Genomic DNA, 24,539 nt, shown 5'->3' with positions numbered 1-24,539 from the left:
TTGAACTAAGATACTTCAACTTCAGCTACGCGAATAGCGTAGCTGAAGTTGCGTATCTTAGATCAATTCCACCACCCCCCCCCAGTGTAGACCAGCCCTTAGCATCAGATGAAGGGGTCTGACCAAGGGAGTATCCAACGCTGACAACCATTGTCGTCAACGGGTGCTGCCCTAGGTAGATGGATCTGAAATGGATGCTCTCAGCAATTTTGATGCCTTGCAAAACAGCGCTGTTGGTATATACCGTTGAAAAGAAGTGACTCTAACGTAATTAGCACTTTTATTTTTGGGTATATCATATTGTGCAATTCCATTTATGCAAGATAGAACAGAGCGTTGCTGGCACATACTGCCTGTGACCTGTAATAGTTGCTGCTCTTATGATAGTCCTTCTGGTTCAAGAGAGTTATGAGCCTGCTACTCAGTTTTCAATCACATGTCATGGCCACATAGGGAGCATATCAAAATATGCTGAAATGGATTTCCTCAACTTTCATTTTTAGTTCCTCGGAACAGTGTGTTTTTCACTAGAGGATTAATTTCTCTTCAGTGAGTCTCTTGCTTAGTTTTCATGCTCTATAGGGCTTCATAATACAAACAACTTTTTTTTTGTGTATAGGATCAACACTTTTTTCCCCAAGGGAGCAATGCCAAAAAACCAAGTACCCATAATTACAATATTGAGAATACAGCTTCCTTTTTGGAAATAGATGCCACATAAATAGATTGTCGTACATGAAGTATTTAGTATGCTCTGCGATAATCAGATTCATTTTTAATGCATGATGCTCAGAGAAATAGATGTAGTGTGGTACTCGGACAGAGACAAATACACCATTGAAATCATAGGAACAGTCTTTGTAAGTTATTGTGCCCAGGCTCTGCTGATAGATGCCCCCAGAACTATAAGTGGGCCGATGTTGTGACAGGTCATCCTTTACTCTTCAGCCTTATTGGATTTCAGGATCAGAAAATTGGATCAATCTTGGTGCTTTTGGGCTCACTGAAATGTCTCTCATAAATCTCAAAACATTTCTCCTTGTTCTAATCTCTGTCACTGAGCAGTCACATTCAAAAGGCAAATCTTCTTAGGAGGCAGATAAATGCTCTGAAGTAGTAGAAAGAATTTACCCTTTCTTTTTTGAAGGGTGAAATTTCCTCTAGACTCTAGAGCAAGGCCTAGGCACCACTTACGCCCCTTGAGTCCCCCTGCTGGCCCTCTGCACAGGGCTGAATCTCATTCCTTGAGTATAAATGTCCCAATAGACAACACACAGGGCCCCATCCTGTTTTCATTGACTTCAACAGGATCTGCAGCCAGCCCATCAACAGCAATTTATTTATACTCTGGCATCTGATCCCTCCTGCAATACATTGAAAGATGTCTTGATTCTTAAATGTATTCCTTTACTTGAACTTAATGCTTGCAAAGGGGCCCAGGCGCTGAAGTCCTCCCATCCAGCTACCGGTAGAGCAAGAGCAGTAACGCAAGGAAAAGCTCCAGATAAATCAGCAGTGGTGTTTGTGCATCATGGGACATTTGAATAGTGAGCACGGGCTGGTGAGGATGCTAATCCTTGGGCTACAAGTGATGAGGGAGCTCCTCCCCTCCAGCTGTTTTCTGTGAGCTCTTGTGCAGGACCCAGTCTGGTAAGCTTGTTTAGAGCACGCCTACTGGACCAGGCCCAGCAGGTGAGCCGAGCAGAGGAATGCCTATGTTCTCCTGGACTGTGCATCGCTCTGCGGTTTAGCTGCCCAGGTGACTGGTGTGGGGTTTCAGTGTACACGCACAGAAGCAGAAACATAGGCACCTGCAGAACCTTTGCTGCAAAAATTCAGGCACTAAGGGAGTTTAGACACCTACAGTGTTTGGGGGCAGCTGAGCGGGGGTTTTGTGGGGACTGATTCTGGGATTTAGGCACCTGAAGTGGCAATTAGGCGCCTAACTCCTTTTGTGAATCTAGCGCTAGAATTTTTCCACAATTTAATTGTGGTCGTGTCCAAAACCTACTGCTGGTAGGTGCTGTAGAGACGTAGACAGCACAGGCCATATCCTGGGGAGCCTCTAAGCAAAGCACCTGATTGTTCAAGCAGCTCTAAAACACCAACGCTTTCTTCTCGATCCCTTAGGCCCCCGTCCTGCAGTTTGAGCTGTACAGGCGGATGCCTGCCTCCCATTGACTTCAGCTGGATTCTGTGGGGGTGTAAAAGGTTGCCCACGTGGAGTCCCATTGAAATCAACAGAGGTTCACATGGGTGCAGGGCTCTGTCTGTATGGATTGGATCGCAGGGTCAGTGCACTGCCGGGGGTGGGGGGTGTTACCCGGGGTTCTTTCAACCCAAAGCTCTTGGTAACTTTACTCTGTGCGAGGAGGTGTCAGGAAATAAATCAGGGGAGACACGGCCATCCGACCGATAGATGGCTGGCACAAACAGGACAACACAAGAGTGTTTTCACTTAAAGCTAAACTTTACTTGGTCTCAAGCACTTACACACGTCCGCAACAAGATTAGTAACACCCCCCCAACCCTTGATAATTACCAACGCTGAGTGTGGCTCTCGAGTGGCACAGTGGCAGCCCGTCTGCCAGTGGGGACCACAAGATGCATCCAGAGGGAGAGCCCAGTCCCCAAACGAGTCCCCTTATTTATACATTAGTAATAGAATGACATGTCCCTTAAAGAAACCTTGTTAAGTAAGCAGTTTCAAGCAAGAGGTTCCTTCTGATTATACTGGTCTACAATTTTTGAGAAGTCGTCTGCTTCAGAGATAAAATGTGCTATTTATTATGTATTTTGATGTGCTGAATTCAAATATGACAATTAAAACAACTGATTGGCTACTGTTTCTAAGATATTTAAGTTTTTACATTTTATGTCTATGTATATTGTGTAGATAGTAGAGTTTTAATCATAAATTGTAAACCTAGGTCTTTTCATGTGTTTATGGTTGCTTTACATGATAATATTTCACCTGTCCTGTTTATGTAACACTTTAAAAATCAGCAAAAGGGTTATAGAAATAAAATTTATCATGAAACAAAAGGCAAAAAACTATTATGTACATAGTTTAGTCCTATTCAGTGTCTACTCGGCGCTTCTTGGCTTGTCTCTTGTATTCATTAAATGGAGCATCTCTTGTCACTGTCCAGCAATAGTCTGCAAGCATTGATGGGCTCCATTTGCCCTGATAGCGTTTCTCCATTGTTGCAATGTCCTGGTGAAATCGCTCACCGTGCTCGTCGCTCACTGCTCCGCAGTTCGGTGGAAAAAAATCTAGATGAGAGTGCAAAAAATGTATCTTTAGTGACATGTTGCAACCAAGGCTTTTGTATGCCTTGAGGAGGTTTTCCACCAACAACCTGTAGTTGTCTGCCTTGTTTCCGAGAAAATTTATTGCCACTAACTGGAAGGCTTTCCATGCCGTCTTTTCCTTGCCACGCAGTGCATGGTCAAATGCATCATCTCAAAGAAGTTCACGAATCTGAAGACCAACAAAGACACCTTCCTTTATCTTAGCTTCACTTAACCTTGGAAATTTTCCAAGGAGGTACTTGAAAGCTGCTTGTGTTTTGTCAATGGCCTTGACAAAGTTCTTCATCAGACCCAGCTTGATGTGTAAGGGTGGTAACAAAATCTTCCTTGATTCAACAAGTGGTGGATGCTGACCACTTTTCCTCCCAGGCTCCAATGACTGTCGGAGTGGCCAATCTTTCTTGATGTAGTGGGAATCTCTTGCACGACTATCCCATTCGCAGAGAAAACAGCAGTACTTTGTGTATCCAGTCTGCAGACCAAGCAAGAGAGCAACAACCTTCAAATCGCCACAAAGCTGCCACTGATGTTGGTCATAGTTTATGCACCTCAAAAGTTGTTTCATGTTGTCATAGGTTTCCTTCATATGGACTGCATGACCAACTGGAATTGATGGCAAAACATTGCCATTATGCAGCAAAACAGCTTTAAGACTCGTCTTCGATGAATCAATGAACAGTCTCAACTCATCTGGATCGTGAACGATGTTGAGGGCTGCCATTACACCATCGATGTTGTTGCAGGCTACAAGATCACCTTCCATGAAGAAGAATGGGACAAGATCCTTTTGACGGTCATGGAACATGGAAACCCTAACATCACCTGCCAGGAGATTCCACTGCTGTAGTCTGAAGCCCAACAGCTCTGCCTTACTCTTGGGTAGTTCCAAATCCCTGACAAGGTCATTCAGTTCACCTTGTGTTATGAGATGTGGTTCAGAGGAGGAGGATGGGAGACAATGTGGGTTCTGTGACATTGATGGTTCAGGACCAGAAGTTTCATCCTCTTCCTCGTCTGACTCAAGTGAGAATGATTCTGGTGCATCAGGAACCAGCAGTCCTTTTCCATGGGGTACTGGGCGTATAGCTGATGGAATGTTTGGATAAGGCACAGTCCACTTTTTCTTCTTTGACACACCTTTCCCAGCTGGAGGCACCATGCAGAAGTAACAATTGCTGGTATGATCTATTGGCTCTCTCCAAATCATTGGCACTGCAAAAGGCATAGATTTCCTTTTCCTGTTCAACCACTGACGAAGATTTGTTGCACAAGTGTTGCAGCATATGTGTGGGGCCCACCTCTTGTCCTGATCTCCAATTTTGCAGCCAAAATAAAGGTGATAGGTTTTCTTAACCATAGTGGTTATACTGCGCTTTTGTGATGCAAAAGTCACTTCACCACAAACATAGCAGAAGTTATCTGCACTGTTCACACAAGTACGAGGCATCTCTGCTCATTCTGGCTAAACAGAAATGTGTCCCTTTGCAAAATCAAACACTGACAAATAAGAGAGCATGACACTGTATGATTTCTAGAGCTGATATAGGGCAATTTGTTCAGCAGAGTGATGTAAGCTTCGTTATGATTGCATCATCCATGACTTCTAGGAATAACATGATGCAATTCATATCATGTATGACGCAATACCAAACTGGGAGGGATTGCAACTACTTTGGAGGACAGGGTCATAATTCAAAATGATCTGGACAAATTGGAGAAATGGTCTGAGTTAAACAGGATGAAGTTTAACAAAGACAAATGCAAAGTGCTCCACTTAGGAAGGAAAAATCAATTTCACACATACAGAATGGGAAAAGACTGTCTAGGAAGGAGTACGGCAGAAAGGGATCTAGGGGTTATAGTGGACCACAAGCTAAATATGAGTCAACAGTGTGATGCTGTTGCAAAAAAAGCAAACATGATTCTGGGATGCATTAACAGGTGTGTTGTGAGCAAGACACGAGAAGTCATTCTTCCGCTCTACTCTGCTCTGGTTAGGCCTCAGCTGGAGTATTGTGTCCAGTTCTGGGCGCCGCATTTTAAAAAAGATGTGGAGAAATTGGAAAGGGTCCAAAGAAGAGCAACAAGAATGATTAAAGGTCTTGAGAACATGACCTATGAAGGAAGGCTGAAAGAACTGGGTTTGTTTAGTTTGGAGAAGAGAAGACTGAGAGGGGACATGATAGCAGTTTACAGGTATCTAAAAGGGTGTCATGAGGAGGAGGGAGAGAACTTGTTCACCTTAGCCTCTAAGGATAGAACCAGAAACAATGGGTTTAAACTGCAGCAAGGGAGGTCTAGGTTGGACATTAGGAAAAAGTTCCTAACTGTCAGGGTGGTTAAACACTGGAATAAATTGCCTAGGGAGGTTGTGGAATCTCCGTCTCTGGAGATATTTAAGAGTAGGTTAGATAAATGACTATCAGGGATGGTCTAGACAGTATTTGGTCCTGCCATGCGGGCAGGGGACTGGACTCGATGACCTCTCAAGGTCCCTTCCAGTCCTATAATCTATGATTCTATGATTCTATGAATACCAGCTTCAGATTGCATGATTCATTGTTTTGCCTAAAAAGCAAGTACTGTCCAAACCCAGTCATAGATTTATTCATAGATCCAGTCAAAGATGTAGTTTAGTCATTTCTGGTTTAAATTGAGATCCCTTCCCTTTATAACTCACTTATCCTCCGCCATTCCCAAGTCAAGGGTCGTATATACTGACCCAATAGCATATCTTGAAAACTAGAGCCAATCAACAATTTTAAGCATCACTTTCGTTTTCAGTGACCCAAAATTAGTAAAGTTTGACTACATTTATTTCAGAAGCAATTTGGCTGTAAAGCAGTGTTATTGATTAACCAGGTGTGGGTCTTTCCAGAACTTGCAGCCTTGAGATCTCAGTAAACATTCCTGGGGCACATCCTACTCTTTTAAAACGCATGTATCAGCAACTTCAACACAGTTCTTATCGGGAAGGACGCAGGGTCAAGCTGCCCCTTCCGTGGCACCCCAGAACCCCCTCCCCTCCTGTCTTGGTCAAGCTGAGTTTGCTGAATGGCCAATTTACAGCTTGCTGACTAGGTTGCTTTTTAACAATAAATCATAGTGATTTTAGGCACTTTACTGGTTTGCCAAAACCTCCCCGTACAGGAGAGGGGAGTGGCAGAGGGTTTCAGTGTGCGCAAGAATCTCTTGTGTCTCACTTCTGTGGCAAGTCTGATCTGGATGACTAGAATCTGCCTCTGATATCCAGCTGGAAAGAACTAGCCACAAGAGTGACAGAGAGAGGGGCTGATAAGAAGGGTGAAATACTGTATGATGTTGGCTGCTTATAAAACTGTCTCGGAAAAACAGGTGAGTGTGAATAGGACCAAAGTCCACGCCATCAGGCTCCCTTTAACCTCCTCAGCCCCTAGTCAACTGCAAGAGGGGGTGCCAATGGAGGGGTAGTGCTAAATGTGGAGTGCTTCAACTGAAAGGAAACTCATTCATTTAGGAGGGACAGCTCAGTGGTTTGAGCATAGGCCTGTTAAACCCAGGGTTGTGAGTTCAATCCTTGAGGGGACCATTTAGGGATCTGGGCAAAAATCAGTACTTGGTACTGCTAGTGAAGGTAGGGGGCTGGACTCAATGACCTTCCAGTTTTATGAGATAGGTATATCTCCATATGATTTGAAACATCCATCTTACCGAGTGCTCTGTAGTTATCCGCTGCTGAATGCTTCCGTGCCAACCATGAGTGTTGTGTTTGGGCTTTTTTAGGTCAAATGGCAGAAGGATGACCTGGACAATAATTTGAACTTCTTCTCCATCTCTTCAGATGGGCGGATTGTATCATGGACTTTAGTTAAGGTAAATGTTATGTTATGATATTTTCTCCCTTGCTGAATTGAAGCAAATTATTTGTAAAGTTCAAAAGCAATAATAATGTATCAAGTGCACTAATGACCTCAGCCACCTTGTCTCTCTTATTATTATATCTTTTATTGGACCAACTTCTGTTGGGAAGACCCAGACCTGAAGAAGAGCTGTGCGTAGGTTGAAAACTTCTCTCTCGCCAACCAGAAGTTGGTCCAAGGAAAGATATTACCTCCCCCACCTTGTCTCTTTCATGTCCTGAGACCAACCCAGCTTCATGAACACTTCAAACAACAGTGTTATAATAATGAGTTAGGCATAAAAAGAAGAGATTGTTAATGATCAACACTGCAATAGTTCCAATGTGAGCCTTTAAAACTTGTCATTGGGTTTTAGTGTTAAACTGTTTGAAGTGAACAGGGACAGCCCACACCTCTTTGAGCACCAAACCCTTGGTCCTGCATGCAGCATTGGTAAGCAGGCTGTGTGCAGATCAGTGGGCTCTCAGGGGGAGGGGCTGTCTTCCACCAGGTTGCTTTGAAGTTGCCAGAATCCAGTGTGATTCACGGCACAGAACACCCACCGTTAATGAGAGAGCTGACTGTAGAATGGACCTCTTTCTATTTTTCCCTCCACTACCGAAAAATTACCCTATTAGGAAATGATTATCTAAAGAAGTCAGATTTGTGAAATCCAAGAAGTGATTGGGAAGGCTTCAACTTGCTCAGCAACACAACTAACTTTTCCTTTTGAGGGTGCAACTTAGGAAAATAGGTTTGGCAGTTTGTCCCAAAACCTCAATACCCCTTCTCTTCTTGTTGGCACAAAATAAAAAATGGCTTCTTGCTTGAGGATTTCAGTGTCCTTTATTTCACAGTCAACTGGATAACCTTAAGATACATAGAAGCTTAAAGCTCTAGAGCTACATCCTCAGGGAAGCAAAGACATTTCTTTATAAGGGGTTCTCCTGTTGATGTAGGTAATCCACCACCCTGACAGGTGGTAGGTAGATTGACAGAAGAATTCCATTTCAGGGAATTTAGCATCTGCCAGAAAAGTTTGATGCTAATTACCAGCGATGCCGGGTTTTATAAACCAATGCCACCTCCTGTTCATGATGCCATTCTCAGTTCTATACTCCTGATTATAGAGAGGTGATTCTGGTTATCAGCCTGCTGTCCGGGCAAGCCTTAGACTGGGCCTCCCCCTACTAGGCATGTGACAGCCCAACACTGTCAAACTGGGAAGTCTTCCTCCAAACCATGTCAGTGCTATTTGATAGCCTCCCAAATCCAGTATGGCAACTATAAATATCTGGTAATGCCTTTCAGGCTGACCAATGCCTCAGCCACCTTCCAACATAAATGATGTGTTCTGAGACATATTGGACCAGTGCATAATAGTTTACCTAGATGACATATTGGTCCTCTTTGATGATGCAGAACAGCATACCACTCACATCAAAATGGTGCTGGAATGCTTACGGCAGCCTGGCCTTTAGGCTTCCACAGAGTTCTTCGGCTTTGTCTTACCCCCAGAAAGGATCCAGATGGACCCACGCAAGCTCCAAGCTGTCCATGATTGACTGGTTCCCCACTCTGTATGTGACCCGCAACGCTTCCTGAGGTGCACCAATTTTTATTGAGGATTTATACCAATTTTTTCAAAACAAATGGAGCCCCCTCACTGCTCTCCTTTGGAATATGCCCAATTCTATTGGTCTTCCAATGCCCAGCATGCATTCAATCAGCTGAAACTTCCCTTCACTACTGCACCCTTATTGGCTCACCCAGACATCATGCAAGCCTTCATTGTAGAAGCTGATGTGTCCAGCATGGCGATAGGAGCTGTCCTCTCCAAATGACTTGGTCCTGAACAAGTATTACACCCGTGCACTGAAGCTCACCCCACAGAGTTAAGCTACGAAATACTGGCTAAGGAACTTCTGGTGATTAAAAAAAACTCCATTGCAGAATTGTGTCACTGCCTGGAAGGAGCTCACCACCCAGTCCAGGTATTCACTGATCATAAAAATACAGAGTACCTCCATGGGGCGAAGGCCTTAAACCAACGACAGCTTCAGTGGGCCTTGTTTTTCTCACAATTTGATTTTTGTCATCACATATGGCCACAAAACCAAAAACGTCAAGGCTGATGCCCTGTCCCGAAGATATGGTATCAATCCAGGAGCCCCATCCAGGGACCAACCCCCATTCTCAAATCCCATAACTTTCTCAGCTTAGCTTTTCACCAGGATATACTCATACTGATACGCTCTGCCTCAGGAATTCTGCCTGATGAACAGGTCATTATCAATAAGCAACGGCATGAGTCCCAGGAAGGGATCACATATATGAAGGACCGCATTTATGTTCCCCTGGGACCTGCAAGTGTTGCAGTCCTGCAGCTATGCCACGACTTTCTTCTAGGAGGACACTTTTAGGGCTTTAAGACCGAATGATTAATATCCCACCCTTTTTAGTGGTCCCGGGTGTTCCCCATGATACAATCATTCATTGCCTCCTGTGAGGTTTGTGCCTGTGCCAACTCACCATACCACAAGCCCTGCAGTCTCCTCCAGCCCTTGGACACCCCATCTAAACCCTGTGCAGCTACCTTATTGTAGAATTACCAGAATCCAACAAATTTAAAACAGTTTTGACAGTAGAGGGCTACTTTACCAAAATGGCCCACTTCATCCCCTGCACAGGCTTCCTTTCTGCTGCAGAGATAGCCCAGCTATGGATTAGCGATCCCATCTGCCTGCACAGCCTTTCAGAGCGCATCACCTCCCATCAAGGGTGTCAATTCATGGCCCGGTTCTGGTGCAAGGCCTTGTGCCTGCTGGAGGTTTGCACATGTCTTTTCTCCACTTACCATCCCCAGTCAAAGGGCCAACCAAATCCTCAAGTAGTATCTGTGACATTACATCACTCATCGCCAGGATGATTGGTCCTCACGTCTCCCTTACACAGAGTTTGCATAGACACACGATCTGTATTGTTGTAGGGTCAAAGCTTTTTTACCAACTATGGGTATCACCCCTGATTCCACCTGCAATTACCCCCAATTACCCAGCTGTCTCAGCCTAGTACAGAGGATTTTTAATTCTGCATAGTTAAGTTTCAAAGCTGTGTTAAGTCAATGTTGAGTTGTAAACTTTTGAGAGAACCATCACCTTTTTTTCAGAGTTACGAACAACCTCCGTTCCTGAGGTGGTCATTACTCTCAGGTTCTACTGTAAATATTAGTATTATCCTCATCTTACTGATGGAGAAACTGATGTAGACTTTAATGGCTAGATAGATGTTGGCTTTCATTTCCTAAACCTTTTGCTCATACTGAGTGCCTCTCTTTTTTAATTGGGGGGGGGGGCTGGGGTGGAACGTGCCCAACCTGAAATACCATCGGCCTGTTTTTGAGAGACACTGAAGTCAACAAAAGCTGCAGGTGATCAGGATTTCTGCCAAAAAATCAGGCCACTTAATAGGAGCCTAAATGATGTAGTTGTCTCGCCCAAATTTGAAAATTTTGACCCAAGAAACGAGGGTGTGTGTAACCCGGGTGTGTGCACATGGGTGTCCTGCTGTGATAAGGTCCCAATAGAGTCCATGAGTGGTAGCGACTTTCTATCCTGGGGAAGGGAAGCAAAGCTCACAGTAAGTAAAACACAGCTTTAGCAAGCTGCCGGCTGCTGGCATGAAATGACAAGTAATTTCATGTTTCGCTTTTTAAAATTCTTCAAGAAAACGTGCTATTTCCCAGCAACGACAGTCTCTGTATTGTCACCACAAAGACACTTATTAATCTGAAGTCTCCTCTGCCGGCAGAATGAGCTGGTTCATTCGGATGTCATCAAGCTGTCAGTAGAGGGAACAACGATGGAAGGGCCAGAGGGACTGCAGCTGCAAACAATTGGTATGAGCCCAAGTTCTCATCATCCTGATAATTAGTGACACCAAACCTCTAATCACTCATCCATAGAAATTAAAGCAGAGCGCTCTCCCGGTGTGAGGTGATGGGGAGAGAGACTCTTAAAGAAAGGTTACTCCTCTTGTCTGTTAGCTTATCTAAGTCTACTGCATGTGAAGGTGTAATTGTAGGGTAGGCATGCCCACTCTAGCTTCAATCTAGCCAGCTCATGAGAACATAAGAGTTGCCACCCTGGGTCAGACCAGTGGTCCATCTTGCCCAGTATCCTGTCTTCTGACAGTGTTCCGTACCAGAGCTTCAGGTGGAGTGTTCAGAACAGGGCATTTTTTGAGTGAGTCTCTCTGTCTTCTACTCCCGGCTTCTGGCAATCAGAAGTTTAGGGTCGCCCTGAGCTTGGGGTTGTGTCCCATCCAACTTGATTAACTGCCGTTGATGGATCTGTCCTCCAGTAACTTAACTAGTTTTTTTTCCAACCCAGATTTGATTTTTAGCCTTCAGTACATCCCAAGGCAATGAGTTACACAGGTTAGCTATGTGTTGTGTGAAAAAGTACTTCTTAATGTTTGTATTAAACCGGATGTCCATTAATTTCATCAGGTAACCCCTGATGTTTGTATTGTGGGACAGGGTAAATAACAGTTCTCTAGTCACTTTTTCCACACTATTCTTGATTTTACAGACCTCTATCATATCTCCCTTTCTCTAAGATGAACAGTCCTAATATTTTTGTTCTCTCCTCATATGAAAGCCATTCCATACTCTTGATCATCTTTGTTGCCCTTCTCTGAACCTTTTCCAATTCTGCTGTATTTGTTTTGAGTTGGGGTGATCAGAACAGGACACAAAGTATTCAGGGTGTGGGTGCACCAGGGATTTATATAGTGGCATTATGATATTTTCTGTTTTATTATCTATCCCTTTCCTAATAGTTCCTCACATTCTATTAGCGTTTTTGACCTATTCTGTGCATTGAGCTAAAGTTTTCAGAGAACTGTCCATGGCAACTCCAAGATCTCTTTCTTGAGTGGTAACATGTAATTTAGAACGCATCATTACATATGTATAGTTGGAATTATTTTTTCCAATGTACATTACTTTGCACTTATTAATATTGAATTTCATCTGCCATTTTGTTGCCCAGTCTCCCTAGTGTTGTGACATCCCTTTGTAGCTCTTTACAATCAAATATGGACTTAATGATCTTGAGTAATTTTTCTATCATCTGCAGATTTTGACACTTCACTGTTCGCTCTCTTTTCCAGATCATTAAAGAATATGTTAAACAGTACAGGTCCCAATACAAATCCATTGGCAGGATCACGCTGTTTAATTCTCTCCATTGTGAAAACTGACCATTTATTCCTACCCTTTGTTTCCTTTCTTTCAGTTACTGATCCATGACAGGACCTTCTCTCTTATCCCATGACTACTTAGAGCTTAAGAGCCTTTGGTGAGGAACCTTGTCAAAGGCTTTCTGAAAATCCAAGTGCACTATATCTACTGGCTCACCCTTAGCCACGTTTGTTGACCCCCTCAAAGGCATGATTTCCCTTTACAAAAGCTGTGTTGACTCTTCCCCAACAAATCGTGTTCATCTCTGTGTCTGTGTAGTGGGGTGGTCACCTGCTCCTGCCCTGAGGGGTTTAAAGCAGCCCAGAGAGGGCTGTGGCTGGGGCAAGCAGCTCCCAGGCTGACTGGGGAAGCAGGCACAGCTGGGGGCCACGCCCCAAACAGACCTCAGCTGGCCCTTATAAAAGGGCTGTGAGCCAGAGGCAAAAAGAGAGTCGTCTCTAGCTGTGGAGGGAGATGGGCTTGGCTGCTGGGGAGCGTACCAGGGTACCTGAGGTAGAGCAGGGCTGGGGAAAGGCGAGAGGAGCTGGGGAGCTCCTGCCTGGCAACTCCCCAGGCTGCTGGCCTTGTGCAAGGCCAAATAGGTACTGGGGTTGCAGGGGCAGCCCAAGGGTAGGCGGAGGCAGCAGGACCTAACCCCCCTTGCCTGTGATGAGTGACTTGTAAACTGCAGTCTGCCCCAGTGAATGGGGGCTAGATGGTGACTGGCAGTAGCCTTATTCTGAGGCCAGGTGGGGATAGTGGGTGGGGGTTTCCCTGGGTGGGGAGACCCAGAAACTGTGGGGGTGCTGCCAGGGGGCAGCTCCCAAGAGAAAGGGGCACCGGGGTCCGTGAGGGACACGGGGGCCAGCGAAAGGCGAGACACTGGCCAACAGGGGGCGCTCTGGAGGCTGGAAAGCTAATTCCCTGGACAACCAATGGGAGGCGCTGCGGCGGTGAGTCTCGCATCTTTACAGTCTGATAATTCTCTGGTACTGAAGTTAGGCTCACTAGCCTGTAATTGCCAGGATCACCTCTGGAGCCCTTTTTAAAAATTGGTGTTACATTAGCTATCCTCCAGTCATCTGGTGCAGAGGCTGGTTTCAGGGATAGGTTACAAACGATAGTTAGTAGTTCTGCAATTTCATATCTGAGTTCTTTCAGGTTAGTTGCCTGAGTACTTATCCTGGGTCCCAGGCAGGCTTGTGTAGCCCATGCTGAAGCCCGTGTTGTTGTGACTTCATTGCTTTTGGTACCTGAGCTATCTAGATTAAAGCTAGCATGGGTATGCCTACATGTGCTGCAATCACATCTCCAATTGCAGTCGTTTCTACCTAGATGTAGCTAGTCAAGCTCAACAATGTTACCCATCTCCCTCTCACCTAAGGTTGACCTCCACTAGCTATGAGGTATAAACTACCAGTTCCTTGCCTCCATCACACCGAGAGAACATAACAATGGCCAGACTGGATCAGACCAAAGGTCCATCTAGCCCAATATTCTGTCTTCTGACAGTGGCCAATGCCAGGTGCCCCCGAGGGAATGAACAGAACAGGCAATCATCAAGTGATCCATCCCCTGTCGCCCATTCCCAGCTCCTGGCAAACAGCAGCTAGAGACACCATCCCTGCCCATCCTGGCTGATAGCCATTGATGGACCTATTCCCCATGAATTTATCTGGTTCTTTTTTGAACCCTATTATAGACATGGCCTTCACAACATCCTCTGGGAAGGAGTTCCACAGGTTGACTGCGTTGTGTGAAGAAATACTTCCCTTCGGTTTGTTTTAAACCTGCTGCCTATTACTTTCATTTGGTGACTCCTAGTTCTTGTGTTATGAGAAGGAGTAAATAACTTCCTTATTTACTTTGAAGGAACACAAAATGGACACTGTGTAGAATCAAGAATCTCCACACCAGTCATGATTTTACAGACCTCTCTCATATCCTGCCTTAGTCGTCTCTTTTCCAAGCTGAAAAGTCCCAGTCTTATTAATCTCTCCTCATAAGAGCTAAGCCGGGTTAGCTGTCTTGCTGTAAAAAACATACCTATTTTTGGCAGAGAAGACATAGCCTTACAGAGCTTGTAGAAGGAAATTCCCTCTGCATATAAAAATGTTTCAGAGTTAGCAATTTGTAGAGAGTGTAATATATTTGTGAGAGGGAATTACTTTGATACATACTGATGGTGAGTCACAATATAGGATATCCAAGGTAAATCAATGTGTTGTGAAGTTCCATGTTGCTTTTGTATTATTATGTGTTAATATTACCAGGAAACAGATTTTCAAAGAATGTGCATGGTGGGGTGAGAAATAGCTCTGGGAATGAGAGAGGGAACTGGGACTGGCTGAGTAAGGAGACTGGGAGTGGGGATGTAGGGAGACTGGGAGTGTGGAGGGAGGAAACTTCGCCTTTTGTGGCAATGGGAGTGGAATAGACACGTAAGGAGTAGAGACTGGGACTAGCAGAGTGAGCAGAATGGACTGGGGTAAGGAGCCAGTGGCGGGGTGGGAGGCAGCGTAGAGAGACAGAACAGGGACTGATTGCATGGGGTGGGGTAGAAAAGTCTGTGCCCCCTAGAGCACACTCCCATTCAGATCCTGGAATGGGACCCTAGATTCCTGACTTGCCTTCTTCTGCTGTTAGCAAATATTTGTGAAACCCAGTGGTAAAGTGTCTCATCCCCTTCTAGGGCTGGGCCACATAGAGGATAACAACCTACTACTGCTAGCAGTTACTTTGTTAACTCAAGTGGCAGAGGTCTGTGTGGTGGATCTATAGGTTCCAACCTTTCTGATATATCATGTAGGTGTCAATATGATGCTTACATGATGGAATTTCATTGGAGGTGAAGGAATTCCAGATTTTTTTAAAAAAACCTAGGAACTTACACACAAACTACATTAAAAGAACATTATTAAAGTTGCAAAGTCGAGCACTCAAGAGTTAGGAAATGCCAGAATTAAGGTTGCAGTGCAATTTTGATTCACCCCCCTACGTGTGTATGAATTATGAATGGAGCCCTACCAACTGTGAGGGTCCTGTTATTCTATTACAATTTAAGATGTTTCCTTTCAATCTAAGACAATGCAACAGCCAGTGTTTAAAGTCTCAAGTGAGATTGATTTCCAAGATGATATAGCATTCTGCTTCAGCAGCAGAGCCTGAAAGATCTCAATGAATCCTGAACAGTTATGATTGATAACCTCTTTTTAACAAAGGACACAACCTCCTTGGATCCAGAGATGCCAAGGTGGGGCTGGAAAGAGAGGACTTACTCTCTTCCCTTATTTAAGGTCATCCCGGGGAAGGATCTGTTCTTGAAACAGTGCAGGTCTGGGACATTTCAGTTCTAATACTATGCCCATTGCCATGTTGAGTGCCTTCCAGAGTTAAAAATAAACAAGGAAACTTGTATGAGTCACATGAGGTTTCCTTTCCATTCCTCCCCAAGCAGGAAAAGTCACATGTATGTTTGTTTTTAAAAAAAAGATACATATAGTGTATTCATTTAATAAGTTTCTTAGAAAGAAAACAAGGTCCTGGTGAGTTCTTTATTTGAGAAAGTGCTGATGTTTGTGGTTCTAAAGTCCTTCAGAAATGAATTCCACAGCCTTGAACCAGATTCTAGAAAAGAAACCTTGCATCTTTGAATCATAGAATCATAGAATATCAGGGTTGGAAGGGACCTCAGGAGGTCATCTAGTCCAACCCCCTGCTCAAAGCAGGACCAATCCCCAACTAAATCATCGCAGCCAGGGCTTTGTCAAGCCAGGCCTTAAAAACCTCCAAGGAAGGAGACTCCACCACCTCCCTAGGTAACACATTCCAGTGTTTCACCTCCCTCCTAGTGAAATAGTTTTTCCTAATATCCAACCTGGACCTCCCCCACTGCAACTTGAGACCATTGCTCCTTGAAATCTTAGAGAAGATGTGGGAAGCATTTTCAGGAAGAGGTCTGACCTATACTTACTGTGTGAGAGGCTCACTAAAAGGATTTGAATTGTTTGGCTGGAGTTTGACCCCAAAGAAAGAGAGAGAATGAGTCCTAGATACTGACTGTAGAAATATGCTGGAGTAAACTTTGGCTCCAATACCGTAAATGCACATCTTAGAAACTGTTGCCTTTGTAGTTCATCTAGCAGGTATTTCTGATTAAGATTTTGTGTCTGCCCTTCCTCCTGTTCAGTTGGAGTGTTTGAAGAGAGGGCTCTCTGTGTTCAGTTGTATGTGACTGATGGTGTACAGGTCGTATTGTTACATTCTGTGCAGAATAATGCCCTCTCGGGGGAGCTGTGGGGCACTCAGCACTTTAGAACATGAGGCGATTTTTTCGGTGTCTGTATAAGAGCCTAACATTAGGCACCTGGGTTTTTTTTGGCCTCAGCTGGTGACTTACACAGTGTGCTGCTGCTCTGCAGCCCTGAAGCCCATGAGTTCAAATCCTTTCACCAATTGACTTCTGTGACCAGTTCACAAGGCAGTATGATATAGTGGCTAGTGCACTGGACAGGGACTCAGGAGACTTGGGTTCTGCCATTGACCTGCTGTGTGACTTTGGCCAACTCACTTCCCCTCTGTGTGCCTGTTTCTCCTCCCACCTTTTGGCTAGTCAGATTGCAAAAACCATCTCTCACTATGTAGTTATACAGCATCCCCAGCAGTGGGCCCCCAAATTCAACTGGGGGGCTCCAGGTAATAGTGAAATATGAAAAATTATTTTTTCGAAACCTTCATTGATGGAATTTGTGCAATAACCAAGAAACCTATGCTTGATATCATGGCCATCTTTCCGACTGACAGCTTTCTCTCTCTCTCTCTCTCAAATAGGTTGTGGTACTTCCTTTGATTTTCACAAGAAGATAGATTATTTATTTCTCGTTGGCACTGAAGAAGGGAAAATCTACAAGGTAAAAACCATTTCAGGGAAACCTGTTTTACTTCTCATCGCTGCTGTTTATTTTATAGGGTTGTCGTCTTAGTCGTTTCCCCAGAATATGTAATACAATGCAACTTCGGTCCTTCAATCTGATCTCCATGGGTGGACGCCGATGCCCATGGGAAGCTCTGGTGAATCTCTGGAATATGCCTGAGCAGAGCCAATTGCAACTGGGGTCTAAAAGAACCTATATAGAATAGAATCTTGTATAAAGTTTCTTGTACAAACTGCGTTCCAGACTACAGAATGCAGGTGCAGAACTAAATAAGATTGGAGAGAGAGAAATGAAGAGGGATACAGCCTCTGGGCCCCTGCCCTCATGACTATGAAATGGCAGGGCTAATTTAATCTGTGGTTTTTTAAATCATAGGAGTTTCTAGCCCTCTCTTTTGTAGCGAGTCTTGAAAATGCAAACCGTATCCAGTCATAGTTGGAAAGGGAGGTCTGTTCCCTGTCCCCCACCATTATATGCAGAGTTCCCCCAGTCTGGTTTTTGGGGTCTATTTAAAATTCTAGCCACAGAGCCTTCAGTTTGGGTGAGGAGCTTTCGCCTGTGTGTGGCTGGTGGGGCAGAGCTGCCCAGAACACGGCTATGGCTGCCGTAAGCTCCTTCACAGGCCACTGCCTTCAGCAGACTCCTCTGCTGAGCTGGAGGATGTTCTGCTGTGACTCTCCCTCACTCCCCTGGTGAAGTTGCTCCACTCTGAGCCAGCCTTCTGGAGCAGACCCCTCCCACGAATTGGGCAGGTCCATGGATTGCTCTAGGGCTTAGACCAGAGATAAGGGCCTGGACACCAAGAGTGGGGCAACAGTGCGCATGCTCAGAGGCAGAAACTTGGGACCCTAGGGAACTCTTGCTGCAAAAATTTAGGTGCTGAGTGAGGTTAGGCAGCAGCTGAGTGGGGGGCTTGTGGGTGTCAGTGGAGCCTAAAACTTGGACTCCGGCACCTAGGTACCTTTGTGGGTCTGGGCCCTCATGTTTCCCCGTTGTAAAACGAGGACATTGATCTCAGCCTCATTGGGAGGATGGGGTGATTAAGGCCTTGATCTAGCAAAGCACTTGAAACCTGTGCTTTCATGCTATGCTGCATTTGGGGAGGGAGTCTTCAAAGTCTGTACAATGCTAATCTCTACCAGAGCACGTACACAGCCTTTGGGCAGATGGGGACATAGCAGCCCACGACCTCCAGCTTATCTGGGCAGTTAGTTCTTGCAAAACTCTCAGAAATGTTGGCAATTGTCCAGAGGTCGTCATTCCCTTTGCCACCGTAGTGTTCATTAGAAAAAAGAATCTAACTTCAAATATTCAAGAACGAAGAATCAAGGGTAAACTCCTCTCTGGATGGACATGCCTATAGACTATTTGTTCAGCTGTTTTAAAAAGTGAGTTTGTGAAAGCTTTTATTTTTCCAAGGGGTTAAAACTTCCTAACAAGCAGCAGGATAATAGGTTCATTATTTAGCTGCAGAACAATTACAGTGAATTTCAGAAAATAGTGTGGCTAATAGCATTTCCAAAGCCAAGAAATCATTATCTTAATTACACACTGGTCTGTCTACTGCCCTTTTACATAGAGGACAAACTGTTTCTGCATTAATATGAACATATTATGGAAAACAGCCTCTTTGCATATTACCCACTGTTTTATGAATTGTTCAGCTCTGTGTATTGAAAGAAAAGTTGCAGTTACACAGGCCCTGCAAGTTCTGAGCAAGTATTTTAAAGTGACATTAATTATGAGATCGAGTCTTGATAGAATTAGCGCTCAGCCAATGTGTGTGTCAAGAGAAACTGCAGTGATACAGTTAGAATAAGTTGGAGAAAGAGAGAGATCTAGCCAAAGTCTTTGCTTGGGTTTTACTTAGTCCTTTCAGAAAGAGTTTGCCTGAGAAAGGACTAAAAAAAGCTAACGTCGCACCTCGGGATCTGGCTCATAATAAATAACAGCAAACACCTCTGAACCCTTTTCGATTTTTTTCAGCGGTTTCTAATGAGATCTGAATTTTCTCAGTCCTAATCTGCCTGAGGCTGTCAAGATGGTTGCTGCCTATTTGATTTGTACTGTTTGTTCCCCATTATAAGCCCCCTTTGAACAAAACTGTTTCTTATACTACCTTCATACATAGCGTTTCTGTAAGTAAATTAAAGAAACCCACCAGGATTCTGAAGACACCCATAACTGTCCACTTGTGTAGGGAGAAATGGAAGAGTTCTGAGGGCTATGTGTTTAGTGCAAGCTGCAATGCTGCTAGCTAACATTACAAACAAGTGCTGTAGCCTCTATGAATTCTTTTTCCTTCTCCGTATTCTATAGCAATGTCTTGTAACCCTATAGCCAGCTGTCTTACAACAATATTCCTGTGCTGGTGTTAATAGATTCTTTGTTTTACCATCACAACTTAATACTACTACTAACTTCCCGAGAACACCTCTGTCATCAACTAAATAGGAGAAAAACGTACTAAGCAAATCTGGGACATCATTCTGGAAGATGAAACAGATTCCGCACAGTCTCAGTTTGGGTCTAATCATCCTCTTCCTCGTCTTCAAAACTTTCACGCTGACAGTCAGACTTCACCTTTTTCAGGAGTGTTTGATTCTGAAATGTGTAATAAGCAGCCTCAGTGAATAGGAGAGTGAGGGGAAATACTTGCCGACTTCTTTCAGTTCCAGACAGCTTAGAAGTTCTTTGTAACTTCAGTAGGTATCAAGTTCAGACAGAAATCTGATTTGTTTTTCCAATTGGAAATAACCCACACATTTTTAACAGTGAGGTCGATTTACAAGAAACAGTAACAGGAAACTTGGAAATGGCAGAGATGCTTAATGACTTCTTTGTTTCGGTCTTCACCGAGAAGTCTGAAGGAATGCCTAACATAGTGAATGCTAATGGGAAGGGGGTAGGTTTAGCAGATAAAATAAAAAAAGAACAAGTTAAAAATCACTTAGAAAAGTTAGATGCCTGCAAGTCACCCGGGCCTGATGAAATGCATCCTAGAATACTCAAGGAGCTAATAGAGGAGGTATCTGAGCCTCTATCTATTATCTTTGGAAAATCATGGGAGAAGGGAGAGGTTCCAGAAGACTGGAAAAGGGCAAATATAGTGCCCATCTATAAAAAGGGAAATAAAAACAACCCAGGAAACTACAGACCAGTTAGTTTAACTTCTGTGCCAGGGAAGATAATGGTGCAAGTAATTAAGGAAATCATCTGCAAACACTTGGAAGGTGGTAAGGTGATAGGGATCAGCCAGCATGGATTTGTGAAAAACAAATCATGTCAAACTAGTCTGATAGCTTTCTTTGATAGGAAAACGAGCCTTGTGGATAAGGGTGAAGCTGTGGATGTGGTATACCTAGACTTTAGTAAGGCATTTGATACGGTCTCGCATGATATTCTTATCGATAAACTAGGCAAATACAATTTAGATGGGGCTACTATAAGGTGGGTGCATAACTGGCTGGATAACCGTACTCAGAGAGTTGTTATTAATGGTTCCCAATCCTGCTGGAAAGGCATAACGAGTGGGGTACTGCAGGGGTCTGTTTTGGGACCGGCGCTGTTCAATATCTTCATCAACGACTTAGATATTGGCATAGAAAGTACACTTATTAAGTTTGCGGATGATACCAAACTGGGAGGGATTGCAACTGCTTTGGAGGACAGGGTCATAATTCAAAATGATCTGGACAAATTGGAGAAATGGTCTGAGTTAAACAGGATGAAGTTTAACAAAGACAAATGCAAAGTGCTCCACTTAGGAAGAAAAAATCAGTTTCACACATACAGAATGGGAAGAGACTGTCTAGGAAGGAGTACGGCAGAAAGGGATCTAGGGGTTATAGTGGACCACAAGCTAAATATGAGTCGTCAGTGTGATGCTGTTGCAAAAAAAGCAAACATGATTCTGGGATGTATTAACAGGTGTGTTGTGAGCAAGACACGAGAAGTCATTCTTCCGCTCTACTCTGCTCTGGTTAGGCCTCAGCTGGAGTATTGTGTCCAGTTCTGGGCACCGCATTTTAAAAAAGATGTGGAGAAATTGGAAAGGGTCCAGAGAAGAGCAACAAGAATGATTAAAGGTCTTGAGAACATGACCTATGAAGGAAGGCTGAAAGAATTGGGTTTGTTTAGTTTGGAAAAGAGAAGACTGAGAGGGGACATGATAGCAGTTTTCAGGTATTTAAAAGGGTGTCATAAGGAGGAGGGAGAAAACTTGTTCACCTTAGCCTCTAAGGATAGAACAAGAAGCAATGGGTTTAAACTGCAGCAATGGAGGTCTAGGTTGGACATTAGGAAAAAGTTCCTAACTGTCAGGGTGGTTAAACACTGGAATAAATTGCCTAGGGAGGTTGTGGAATCTCCATCTCTGGAGATATTTAAGAGTAGGTTAGATAAATGTCTATCAGGGATGGTCTAGACAGTATTTGGTCCTGCCATGCGGGCAGGGGACTGGACTCGATGACCTCTCGAGGTCCCTTCCAGTCCTAGAATCTATGACTCTATGAATCTATATGAATCTACAATGAGAACAAAAATCCACGAAAGAGATGTTTTAGAGCGGTGGTTCCCAAACTTTAACAACCTGTGAACCCCTTTCACTAAAATGTCAAGTCTCATGAAACCCCTCCTAAAAATGAATATTTCTAGGGATTTTCTCCTTTACTTGAGTATTAATTATAAAAGCAGTGATCTTGGAAATATAAAATTTGTTTTTGACATGCTTATTACACACAATTTATTAATTATTATTAATCATTACAGTATTTTTATTGCATTATGAAAACGGCAACACTCTTCCAAGATCTCAGTTTGGTAGCTTGTATCACTTTGAATAAGCCTGTTCTAAGACAAGGCTCCTATGTTTCATCAAGGAGTATCAGATGTGAAACAGCAGGAAGGGATTTAAGAAGCCAACTCAAAGAGTTCCTCCTACACAAGCATTCAGGTCTTGAGCAGTCCAGGCAAACAACACACATTACAACAAAGCTTAAACTTGTTCTTCATAATCATTTTAAAAACAATACTAGCTGCCTATTTCATTTAAAAAAAACAGCAAAAAAATCCACTTCCCTTTTCATTTCTTATAAGGAGTCTTGAAGTGTGATGGGGCTCCGAGCTGCTGGCCCCATGCTGCCCGGGGTCCCTAGGGACAGCTCTGTCCACCATTGGGGAATTTTTTCCCGAGAACCCCCTGCAACATTTCGTGAACCCCTCGGGGTTCACGAACCCCAGTTTGGGAACCACTGCTTTGGAGTAAAACTGGCATGTATTGTAATGAATGTCCAATAGAAGAAGCCAGGTCAGAGGGGGTAGACATACCACACACTAGAGCAGGGAGGTAGGGGCTAATTTTCTGCAGAAGTCTGGCAGGGTTCTTCCCTGCGGCCTGTTTTGCCTGCCGGTTGGAGAGAGTCCTCCCAGTTGGAGGGTCTCTGCGAGGGAAGGAGAATGGACTTTTCCTCCCTCTACTCTTGGCCCAAGGAGCAGTGGAGGCAGAGCCTGCTAGAGCCAGCCTGGCTGAGAGGCCAGGAGAACCCGGGGAATGAACTGCTCTGTCTCTGCCTGAGTGCTGCACTCAGTGAGGGCCAGGGCCACAAGACTGCTTGGTTTCTTGTTTACAAGGCCTGGAAGGAGCCTGCCAGGGGTGTGGTCACGAACTCCTTCCAACAACCCAAATCTGAGGGAAACGGGAGTTTCTTAAAGAGGCAGGTTTATAATTAGAGGCTGAAGCCTTAATGAGACAGGAAAAATGCCCAAAGAAAAGGCTGTCTCATATGAGCCTGATGCTACAGGCCTAGACCAGTCTCGCATACCCCATCAAACAACCCTGTAGGCCAAGACACCACCGACCCTCAAAACCGCCTCCCAAAGCGATGACTATGTTGTTCCTTTGATCAAAACTGTATCCACTTCTGTCTAGACAGAATCTCCAAAAATATTTCTCTGAATATTAATTTTCCATGGGATCCAGACAGCCCTGGGTCAAGACTCTGGTTGATTAAAATTCTGAGACATAAAGGGTCTTTCAAGTCAATAACTTGCAATGAGAGTTGAATAAAGTAGCTTCCCTCACCTCTCAAATTACCCAGGTCCTATTTGTCTCTTCTCAGCAGAGTCGCTTTCAAAAACAAACCAAATACAAATCCCCATTACGACTGAATGTTAAAAAGCATGAAGCATTGATACAGCATGGACCATTAAAGCAAATTCCAGCCATATAACAATATGCAGAACTACCAGCTCAGTGAGAGAGCATTTGTACACCATCATATTAGCAAACTGCAGATGACACTGACTGATAAACCAAGGTAACCCAATAATGATCATTCTCCTGAATTCAGGAATCTCTCTGGGGCAGGTGCCGTGTTTTTGTGTGGCTAGGGTCTAACGACCTCAGTCCGGGTTGGAGCCTTAGGAGCAAGTGCAATACGAATATTTAATACTAATTAATCATGTCCCTTTTTCTGCTGTGTGAAGGCGCTGAAAGTGCAGAAAAGTTTGAGTACCCAAACGGTGAATGTGACTTTGTAAGAAACTGAGTTAAGCCTTGTAATTTTGATTAATTGGAGTCTTTGGAGTGCAAGAATTAAATTCCCATAACACTTTAGCAAGCCTCTGGTTCTAATCTGAATGCATTCAGCATTTGTTATGGCAGTGATGTGCATTATGAACCTTATAGGTGGCATACTGGGCCGTATTTGCAAACATGGGATCCTAAATTGAACCTACACAATGTACACCCTTGTTGCAAATACAGTTAAGTGTTTTGCACATGCAGACAATGATGATGAGTTTAGTTTCCTTAGAAAGATCTCAGGTGTTAATGAAATAAGTCTCCCAGTGTCCGTGCGTGTGTGTGTGTGTCCATGTGTGTATATTATTATCCCAATTTTCCAGGTGAGGAAACTGGTGCTCAGAAGTCCATTGAGTGATTATTCCAAGGACCTCACAGAGACGGAGGCAGTGCTGGGAATGGAACCTAGTCCAGTGTGCTAAGCAATGCTGCGCTTTACCACATGCAGTTGGAGGCTTAGTGTGTGCAACACTTGTGCAGATTTTGCTTGTACAATGGCACCCACACTTGCAAATTGGGGTTACAGTGGCTGTTATCATAACTGAAGGTTCTAAATAAATTCAGCAATAGTCAATAGGTGAAAG

The 24,539-nt window shown here is 44.1% G+C and overlaps 1 protein-coding gene across 1 annotated transcript in view; it reads left to right on the top strand.

The window, feature by feature from the left end:
- DNAI1 (dynein axonemal intermediate chain 1) overlaps positions 1-24,539 on the top strand; it is a 297,103-nt gene that overhangs the window by 120,893 nt on the left and 151,671 nt on the right. Inside the window, exons 14-16 of the mRNA XM_065598665.1 lie at positions 7,078-7,167; positions 11,004-11,091; positions 17,269-17,348. Of these exons, the coding sequence (XP_065454737.1) occupies positions 7,078-7,167; positions 11,004-11,091; positions 17,269-17,348 (258 nt within the window). The remainder of the gene's footprint in view (positions 1-7,077; positions 7,168-11,003; positions 11,092-17,268; positions 17,349-24,539) is intronic.

Source organism: Chrysemys picta, chromosome 6 (genome assembly GCF_011386835.1).
Source record: "Chrysemys picta bellii isolate R12L10 chromosome 6, ASM1138683v2, whole genome shotgun sequence".
Lineage (NCBI taxonomy): Eukaryota > Metazoa > Chordata > Testudines > Emydidae > Chrysemys > Chrysemys picta.
The sequence above is the reverse complement of the archived record's forward strand: the minus strand, read 5'-3'. Positions and strand labels throughout refer to the sequence as shown.